We start from the raw sequence: 10,781 nt of genomic DNA, 5'->3' as shown, positions 1-10,781 counted from the left end.
CGAATCTCAGATTATTAAGATTAATTTCATTATAGTTGTAGAGTTCCCTCGGCTGCATCTCTTCGGTCTTTTCTCCCACATTAACTGACGCACAGTGATGTAGTTAAAATATTGTTCTAAGCATCTTTACACCATACTCATTCACGCACACATATCCAAACGGAGCAGTCTATTATCATAATAAATCATCGCTTCAGTTAATGGATATAACTTACTAGGAATATGAAATCTAAAAGTGAAACAACTTGTAAGGAGAAGTACGAAAAGATGGAATGCATGAAGTGACGGAATTCATGCCCCTTCTGGTAGATATATATGCTTGGTACATAATACCTCCTACCCTGACGCATGGTTCAGTTTAATTAAACATAACTTTAACTTCACATGAAACTATATCTGTACAAGTGAATGAGTGAGTTGGGTTTAACGCCGCTTTTAACATTATTCCAGTTATATCACGGCGTGTCAGCTTAATGTGGGAGGAAAGCCCGAAGTGATGCAGGTCTCAGACGTTTACCACTTCGGTGAAACCCACGAGCACGGGTATGGTTCTGACAAACCTAGAAACATAATTGGGGCGAACCAGGATTCGAACCCACAATCATAGGTTTCTGGCGTGCCAAAGGGACGCAACTCTGCACAGCGAATCGCGGCGCCTTAGACGACTGGGCCACCCGTGCCCCCCTCCCTATCTGTACGAACGATAATGTTTGGGGAAATGTTTTATATTATTTATACAGTTCATTTTTAGTCAGGACCTCATTGCACTAAGTGTACTTATCGCTACAATCATCATGAGTCTGGGATTAAGTAAGTGAAGTTAGAGTAGTCTAAGTGTTAAGGTCGTTCTGTGCACCAGGGTCGAGGCACAAAATATGCCAGCGAAGTTCAGTTCTAGTCGAAAGGATGAATTAATCGAGTTGATAACCATTACAGTCACGTCTGATTCATGTACTTTGTATTGAGCTATGTTTGAATAGATATCATAGCAAAAAACATATGAAGCTAAACCCGAACATAATAATAATTAAAAGCTAAAGCTCCTTGGAAGAAAACGGTATTTGCAGTTATTACTTTGTTGCCTCCCTTGTTCCACCGTGTGTGATGCACTGGTCCCAGTCGGGCCAGAATGCGTCCTTCATACGTTCACAGTAGGCGGCAAGGTTGGGGTATTTGTCTGCATTGGAAAAGGTTATAATCAACCAATATTTAACAACAAATTATAACATGAATTTATTTGCGAATTAAGTAACTTAAAACGGGTAAAGAACATTCAGGTAAATGACTTGAAAACTGAAATTGAATACAAAATATTTTATCTTGTGGTTAAAATGTCGTGAGACTAAGACGTTTTCTTTATCATCATTGAAATCAACATGAATTTGAAAACTTGGGCCTGATATAAGGGTTAACATCTCGTCTGTTATATACGTATATGTGTTAACAGCAGGTTACAATTAATGAGAACTGTATGCCCAACAAAAACGTAGCTGTACATTGTGCATGTTATCAGTATCTTGCAATGTCATGAGATTTGTACAGCACATTTGCAGCAGTACACAGTAACGCCTGCATTGACATAATGCTATCTATAATGAGATTGTTGTGACATAAACAAAGGACGAAAACTTTTTAATGTGCACTGTACACTAAAGGACATACCATTTAATATCTTGTTCAAACTCTAAGCAATGCCCCAAACACCCCTCCATTGTAAATATCAAGTGAAGGAAGACCGTTATGTTTTCAAACCCCGTTAGTACTGAGGATGCATCTGAAGGTACTTGCCCTTAATGATGTTCTCATGCCTGGTGCCCATGAACTGCCAGTAGATATATGACAGCTGACCGAACACTGTGCAGTCCGTCTCACAGGGCTCGTCCCCCATCAGGAACTTCTTCGTCCCTGGAACAATCCAACATGTGGACTTGATATATTGAAACAAATGGAAACACAGGAAAAGTACAAAATAAAGCAAAAGTACACAATTCTCTCTTGTTTTCTTTTGATATTGATTATATTCCCGAAAACAACAACACAAAGATGACTTAATTAAATTGCCACTGCCACCTCCCACAACATGTTTTAATTGCATATACTTATATTGGTTACATGTATGTAACATGTGATCATGTTTCTAATAAAACGACGGAAAAGGATGGATTTGATCAATTCGTAATAGCAAAGGACACAAAGTATTAAGATTTGATGCTCCTTTAATTGACAGACGATATTGTGACATTTTAATATTCTGTGATAGGCCAACAGCGACAACGAGATTGTGTTACATCCTTTGTAAGAAGTGTAGACTTGAAGTAAATTTGGAAAATAAATGTAATTATTTTTCGGAAAGGTGGTATGTATCATCGCTCGACATGAAGCATGGACTATTCTTGGTGAACCGGTAAAAACTACAACCTACTACAAATGTTACTTTTTCATAGACGTTGAAGTGGACAAAGACGTGGACATATCGTTCCACTCAAGCTGGAAAAGGCCCCTATTCAAATTTGTAATCAATTTCAACAGTATAAACATTTACCCGTTTTCTACGCCCAAAATGTTTGACTCTTAAAATTTCACCTACATAATAATTTGCATTTGAAATATGGGGAATGAAATATTAAGAAAGTATTGACAAATTCTTCGCAATTACACATTCTAACTTTTTTCTCATTCCACTTGGTTTGAATGAATTAGTTTACAGACTCTTTCTTCAACCGGTATAATTTCAGTTCTGCCCTTTTCAATTTCTAGGGGTAATAAACCACATCTAATGTATATGACATATAGACTTATATTTCTGCAAGTCTAAAGTAGTTAAGTATAATTCAGTTTAAATAATAGTTTTGAATTGTCTGTGACTTCGACGTTTTGGGGCTGTTGTTGATTCTAGCATACCATTCTGCTATAAATTTAACGCTCAATCTTTAAGTAAATTTATTTATAAATAAATTGGCTTCTGTTTTCCTCATCTTGACTGGGCCACACTATCATAAAACCATGTGTACAAAAAAGTTGTTTTACATGTGAAACCCAATTAAGCTTACCGCACTCATCATAGTAGTGCAACATATTATTGCTTAGCTTTACATATCTTTGGCCTGACAACAAAGCAAGTTTAAGCCAATATGTATAACCTTCTTTGGGGTACTAATATGCAGTGGCTATCGCCAATATTCACTCAAAATTGCATAATTAGGTCCGAGTAAATAAATGACTTGTAAATAAGGCTTAAATGCTGATATATGTCCATTTTCTATTTGATAATAATTTGAATATGTTGTACGATATCGAGCAATTGAGATTTATGGGACCATTTTTCCTTGTTGGTTAGTCTACATACCTCCTTAATACATCCACTCCAGGTTTATTCTGTTCACATCAAGACCTGATAATTCCGACATTTCTATAAAGTTTACCTCTTATTCAAATAGAATTGACTATTTCCCATGAAAAAGCCCCTCGTCTCACTGTCCGAATGCCTTTCGAAAATCTATGAAGTTAGAACACTATCCTTGTCAAACCGTTTGGATTGTTTATGTTTGTGAGCATCTACTGGCTTCTTCACTGATTCCGCAGAATCAACATCATATATGTTATGTCACGTACAGTCTCCACTACACAGTCACTCTTTCTACCTTATTAATCACCCTGACAGACCTATAGTTCACGCTCCCCATTTGCTAAATGTACATAGTACACAAAATTCGAACATAAATTGAAAACGATCTGCGATTAGAATTAACTTTTGCATCCTTATTGACTCTTTCTTGACAAAAAAATATCTTTCAGGAAAGAGGAGTCATTTCTGTTCTAAAATTATCTTTGAGGATAAAATCATTCTGGAATGGTAATATCTGAAGATTCATACTTTCCAAAAGTTTGGTTATTACACGTCGCGTTCAAGATATTTAGATCACATAGGAATGTGCAGGCACACGTGTGTGCTAGTACGAGTCCTTATATGAAACTTGGTATATCATGCCACATTTTAACATGAACACCCACACACAGTATATGAACTCTTAACAGACCAGTCTTTGTTTTATACCCTTTATGCCAAGCGTCAAGCAGGGTAACAAGTACCACCTTATAGCAGTAGGATCCACCTATAAGTGCCATCTTGTAGCAGTAGGATCCACCCATTGTGGTTTCGAATCCAAAAGTTTGGTTATTACACAGTGGAGAATCGGGAGGTAGTGGCCATACTACTAAATACACTGCTAGTATACATCGCAATTTGAATCATTTATTTTATTTAAATTATTTTAAACGGCGTGTATATGCATGCGATTCAGACTGTTAATATATGAAGTTATTTTTTAAACAAACTACTGGTACCTACTGTTTGTTACAAATGGTGTGGTAGTTTAGAGATCTAAATATACCAGGTAAGTCAAACGACAGTTGCAAGGCACATCGCCTTGCGCTCCCCACTGTCAAGATTAAATACAAGAAGAAATATAAAGTACTAAATCTAAACAATTTTTTAATTTTCAAACCTCTGACTGGCAATGATTTATCATTACCATATACGCCTATTGGAGCATACCAATTTAACTGAAATAGACTTAAATGAACCTATAAAACGTATTAATTGCACATATACGTCAAGCATCTGCATACCTATGAAGTCGGAGAGGGATTGTAGATCCTTCTTAAACATCCAAGTTATCTCCGCTTCTGTGTGTCGGCCCAAACCCTGATTCCATAGTTGGTTTTTGAGATTTCGTCCAACCATCCACGTCGCAAATCTCCCGAACTTAAATGTCTTTAATATCAAAGATTTGTCGTTGTCAAATTGCCATCGGAAGAGAACGATAAACCTGAAACGATAGTGTTATCCAAACACGTATGCTTAAATTTTCAGTAAAATAAAATAGAAATTGTATATGTAGATACACGTAGATAATCTTAGAGAAGGTCATGTGCGGTGAACTGGGGTTTAACGTCGCGTTCAAGATATTTAGATCACATAGGAATGTGCAGGCACACGTGTGTGCTAGTACGAGTCCTTATATGAAACTTGGTATATCATGCCACATTTTAACATGAACACCCACACACAGTATATGAACTCTTAACAGACCAGTCTTTGTTTTATACCCTTTATGCCGAGCGTCAAGCAGGGTAACAAGTACCACCTTATAGCAGTAGGATCCACCTATAAGTGCCATCTTGTAGCAGTAGGATCCACCTATAAGTGCCATCTTATAGCAGTAGGATCCACCCATAAGTGCCATCTTATAGCAGTAGGATCCACCTATAAGTGCCATCTTATAGCAGTAGGATCCACCCATTGTGGTTTCGAATCCCCGATTTGCCCTGATTATGATCCTTGGATTTTTCCATCATTTGATTTCAGCGTCACCGTTGCTAGACTGGTCAAAACTATTAACATACGCAAAAAATATGAACTTATTTTCCTCATATTAAATTTTATAGTGATCCATGTATGTAGACACTGGCATCTTCGACTTAACTAAAGCTGCTGGGATGAGCATTATCAGAATTCGAACAGAATTGTATAAACCTTTTGGAGATACTGCAGATAGGATTATTCAAAGGCTTGCAAAGTGTTTGCCTCATGGGCCTTGTGGTTTCGTTTACGGAAGAGCACTAAATGTCTTTTCACCAGAACAGATGTTCTTCCGCCATGACCTGCATTGCCTGAGCTACACCTCTGTCAGCAGGACTCAGATTCCTGTTGAGGTCCACCCCCAGCTTCTCGTTGAGGAAGTTGATACACAGTGTTGTGTCCGCTACCTCCTGCCCATTGTACTCCATCCAGGGGAATTTGCCCTTTGATGATGGCACCAACCCATGGACGTTCTGAGTGAAAGACCACAAAGCAAATTAAAAATCATCATGTATGACATAACGTGTATGATATACTGGATTCGATGCAGTTTATTGAAATTTTGGTATCGTCAGGCTAGGATTGTGAAGACATTTGCAACGAACGAACCAATGCAAATGTTACTAGAGAGGGGACCATGCGTCTAGATGACATATGCATCTCATTGACGTTCGGTGTGGAAGATCACAGATCAAATGTAGAACCAGTACAAAATAATTTGCATTACTGTATAGCTCTTAATTATCTTTTAGTGGTACCTGGCATGGATTGTAAGAGATCAAGGAAGGGAAATGGGCATTTTGTCGAGGGGTTAGACTCAAAGTTCCTCGTGATTTTTGTAAAATGCAATTCGTGGTTATTGCTATAATTTGTCAGTTAGCTTAAACTATGTTATTGTGCAACGGGGACGTGAATTCTTGCACCTGTAGTCAATAGTTTAACTTCCAGGACATACATGGATTAATGCAGACTGCGGATTGAAACAACGCTCATTCACTCACACACTCTCCTACCTGGTAGGGTATTTTGGCCATCCGGAGATAGGTCTCAAGCTTCATAACAAATGGCGACAAGCTTGGGGCATAGAGACCTCTACCGATCTGATGAAAGATCACTGTATCTCGGGGATAGTTCTTCTTTGCTTTTGCCTCTCTGTACAATATCATAACGGATCAATATATAGCTGGTGATTGTATTTTCGAAATTGTCAGATGTCGTTGACATAAACCTTAAAACAGCATGTTGGTAAGGTCAATTAGACAATCAGTTACTATGTTTATGGTGAGGTGAGGTGAAATGGGGTTTAACGTCGCGTCCAAGATTATTGCACTTATATAGCGACGGCATGTACGTATGTGTGTTTGTGTGGCTGCTTGTACTAGTCCGGACTGATGCCGATTTATAGTGCGAGCTCACTGAGATATCATGCCGCAGTTTAACATGAATACCCCACTCAGACACAGTATACTGACTCCCAGCCGACCAGTCCTTGTTTTAGCCCCTTAATGCCGAGCGCCAGACAGGGTAACAACAAGTACCATCTTTTAACGTCTTTTGGTATGACGCGTTCGGGGATCGAACCCCGGACCTTCCGCTCTCCGGGCGGACGCTCTACCACTAGACCACGGAGGCGGTCACTATGTTTATGGTGATTGCGCTGTATAGTGTATATTTCTCTGTGCATAATGCAATTAACAGCCAAAACTTCTGTTTGCAGATGCTAAATTATTTACATTCACACCTCTTCGTCTGTCCTTCCTGGAACACATAAAAATCATCACTCAAGCTTAGGAACGTGAAGCTGTTAGTTGGCACACGAATATCTTTGATCGTGCAAATGAAGACATTTCATACGACACAACTTACTTGAAAAACAGTTTCCTGAGAGCGACGACCGACCCTACAGCTACCACAACGCCTCCGACAGCATATACTTTCTGTGATGTGTCCAGGTCGTTGAAGGCATCCACGAGAGTCTCCATTGCTGGTGATCTGCTAGCCTAATGTGCAAGTCACTGTGCAGTGCGCTGTTATCGGGTTGACCTGAGTAACACCCAGACCATGTTGAAAAGGGTAATAACTGTTAAGCAGAAGTAATACTTGGTTTGTAGTTTCTAGAACACCAAATCAAAATCAGTTGTAGAGAGTGTGCAGAAAGACATGTGTTTTGTTTGTTGGCTGTTTAACGCCGCACTCAGCAATGGTACAGCTATATGACGGCGGTCTGCAAATAATCGAGTCTGGACAAGACAATCCAGTGATTATTATCATAAACATCGATCCACGCTTGAAAATTATATCAACCCAGTCACTGAGCTTGACCGTCCGATCAACTTAGTCTCCTCTCATGACAAGCTTAGATTACTGGTAATCTACACTAACTTGGAATCCCAATTTAGCTCCAATATTATAGAATCATTACCTGCAGCATATGGGCTGTATAGCATAGGGTATAATTTCGGCGAACACCGGTCAGACAAGCACATTTACCTCGCAGGACGGCGTTGAAAGAGTCCTCTCCTGTTAGGGCACCGTGACCCGGGACTGCGTGTGAAGTGAGGCTATACGTGATATTTGTCACCCGGTCTATGGAAGTAGACCTGTCTTGCACAACAAACCGATAACGTTTTCTGCTCTACCTGTAACTAAGGGGGGCACAGAGTCCATTCTTTTATTACATGACTATATATACCATATTTCCTGTGGTGGCCGAGAGGGGACATCGCTTTCTCGCTGTTAATTACGGCCGTGAGAAAACGATAAAGCGATAACGAGACAGGAAAATGATAACACGAGACAAAGAGCAATAGAGCGAGAAAACGATAGAGCAAGAAAGCATGAAAGTGATAGAGCGAGAAAGCGATAGAGCGAGGAAGTAAGAAAGCGAGAAAGCGATACAGCAATACGACAAAAGCGAGAATGTGATAGAGCGAGAAAGCGATGAAATGAGACGACAAAGCGATAGAGTGAGAAAGTGATATAGCAAGAAAGCGACAGAGCGAGAAAGCAATAGAGCGAGAAAGCAATACGAGAAAGCGAGAATGTGATAGAGCGAGAAAGCGATAATATAAGACTGCGATACAGATAAAGCGATATAGCAGAAAAGCGATAGAGCAAGATAGCGATAGGTCGGGAAAGCGATAGAGCGAGAAAACATGAAAGTGAAAAAGCGAGAATGTAAGAAAGCGAGAAAGCGATATTTTCCATCATCCCATGCAATCTCCGCATGATTTAGTCGAACAGGAGGCTCTGTCGCCATTTGCAAAATGGAATAAATACTTGAAGATTGAACTTAGGTCATTTGAGTCACAGTTTAATGATAACAAGGCGTGGTTTGACAAATCATTACTGCAGTTTTACGTGTGTGCTTTTATTCGTATCGAACACATGACGCACGCTTTCCTAATTGGCATGTTTGTAATCAACCTATTTACTTGTGTATACAAGATTAATAACTCCAGAAAAATGCATTAAAACGGATGATTGTTTTTAAAATGTTTGTCACGTCAACAAATTCGAACAATTGATACAATTTCTTTCAACATAATATCTGCAACACTGGTGTCACATATACCTGTGACGACTGCCTTTATAGGTGCAACTTGAAGAAATCTTTTACATGCCCTTTTTCAACTGGGCTAAATTTACACATTTGCCAGGAAACAAGTTGCAGCTCTGTTTCAAGTCTCTATTTCTGGAGACGATATAAACACAAGTATGAAAACATGACATGAATACAAGTAATAAATGCAATCTAAACCCTTTTCAATAAATGTCAGCAGCTCACTCTACATTGCATATGCAAGTAGAGTCCCCTTTTGCCCTACTCCCATATAAGCTTTCAAGTGAGTGAGCATGGTTTTATGCCGCTTTTAGCAATATTCCAGCAATATAACACCGCTGGACACCAGAAAAGAGCTTCACACATTAGACCCATGTGGGGAATCGAACCCGTGTCGTCGGCGTGACGAGCGAATGCTTTAACCACATGGCTTCCCATCGCCTCTAATTCTGATGATAAGGCAGTAGTGCATAGAGTGAAAAGGTGAACTTCGTCAGTATGTTTAGTTTTGTTTACTCTAAACTGTTTGAAGCTTGACATATTCATGAAATCTCAGTATATTCCAGGATGCTACAAGAGCATAGCAAAGCATATATATACTGGGACATCTTTCGCGGTAATTTTACTTGGAAACACAAGGAAACGCTTAAATACATAGTATTCTAAAAAATATTTAATTATACAACCTTTACTTGGAAACCTATGGAAAACATCAAATACATAGTATTCTAATAATTAGGAATTGCTTATGTACATGTAAACGTACGTAAGGTGAGGGTGGGGGTGGAATTTTGGACATCTAAGAAATATTTCAAACAAATATGTTTATACTAAACTCAGCGATAGTTACTTAAAAGATCACACTCTATTGTCTCAATGCCCCCTTTGACGTATGTTGAAAACCAAATCATTATATTTTAAATAAATTTATATATGTCATGAACACACACGATGCATGTTACAGACATAAATCGACCATATTTCTGGATAGGCGAGTATGGATTATCATCAAAGCTTTTACCGCAATCCTATATCAGAAGGGGAACACAAATAAAGCATCAATGTGATCGTTGGTTCGAATCCCATGTTCGCCCTGATATGGTTCCAGGTTATATATTTTACCAGCACCATGACCCCATTCATAATTTCATACAAGGTTTAATTTTCTAGACCTGAACCACTTCGGACTTTCCTCCCACATTAAGCTGACGTAAAGTGATATAACTGAAATACTGTTACACAATACTCATTCATTCACACATATGCACAAGGAACAGTGTATTATCATAATACATCATCGCTATGCGAGTTAACGAATATTACTTACTAGGATTGTGAAATCCAAAAGCGAAACAACTTGTGAGGAGAGTGAGTGAGTATGGTTTTACGCTGCTTTTAGCAATATTCCAGCAATATCACGGCGGGGGACACCAGAAATGGGCTTCACACATTGTACCCATGTCGGAAATCGAACCCGGGTCTTCGGCGTGACGAGCGAACGCTTTAACCACTAGGCTACCCGACCGACCCACTTGTGAGGAGAGGCATGGAAAGTTGAAATGCATGTGGCAAATGCATAGAATACACGTGTTTAAAGCTCCTGCTGGTAAACATATTTGTTGGGTACATACTACATCCAACCCCGACAGATAGTTCAGTTTAATTAAACTAAACTCATGAAATCTTATCTGTACGCGCGATTGTTTGGAGGAAAATATGTTATATAATTTATACTTTCAGTTTTACTCGGGACCTCATTGCACTCAGTGTGCTTAGCGCTACAATCATTGTGTCTATGATAAAGTACAGTAGTTACAATAGTCTCAGTGTAGCGATCGTTTTGTGCAACAGGGCTTT

General features: G+C 39.1%; 1 protein-coding gene across 2 annotated transcripts; it reads right to left on the bottom strand.

Moving 5' to 3' along the window:
• Positions 1–563: 563 nt before the first annotated feature.
• LOC124149548 (failed axon connections homolog) lies at positions 564–7,989 on the bottom strand. Of its 2 annotated transcripts, none has more exons than XM_046521236.2 (7): positions 7,853–7,989; positions 7,229–7,405; positions 6,376–6,514; positions 5,639–5,835; positions 4,630–4,829; positions 1,789–1,905; positions 564–1,177 (listed from the first exon to the last, which is right to left on the bottom strand). In XM_046521236.2, the coding sequence occupies exons 2-7, from the start codon at positions 7,342–7,344 to the stop codon at positions 1,071–1,073; spliced, it is 876 nt and encodes a 291-aa protein (XP_046377192.2). In that variant the 5' UTR covers positions 7,345–7,405; positions 7,853–7,989; the 3' UTR covers positions 564–1,070. The 2 variants fall into 2 exon arrangements, with proteins under 2 accessions (XP_046377192.2, XP_046377186.2); XM_046521230.2 differs by having other exon boundaries at positions 7,785–7,921.
• Between the last annotated feature and the right edge of the window lie 2,792 nt (positions 7,990–10,781).

The sequence above is a fragment of the Haliotis rufescens genome, unplaced genomic scaffold (assembly GCF_023055435.1).
Source record: "Haliotis rufescens isolate VD_foot unplaced genomic scaffold, xgHalRufe1.0.p SCAF_1, whole genome shotgun sequence".
Taxonomy (NCBI): domain Eukaryota; kingdom Metazoa; phylum Mollusca; class Gastropoda; order Lepetellida; family Haliotidae; genus Haliotis; species Haliotis rufescens.
This window is presented reverse-complemented; position numbering and strand designations above follow the sequence as displayed.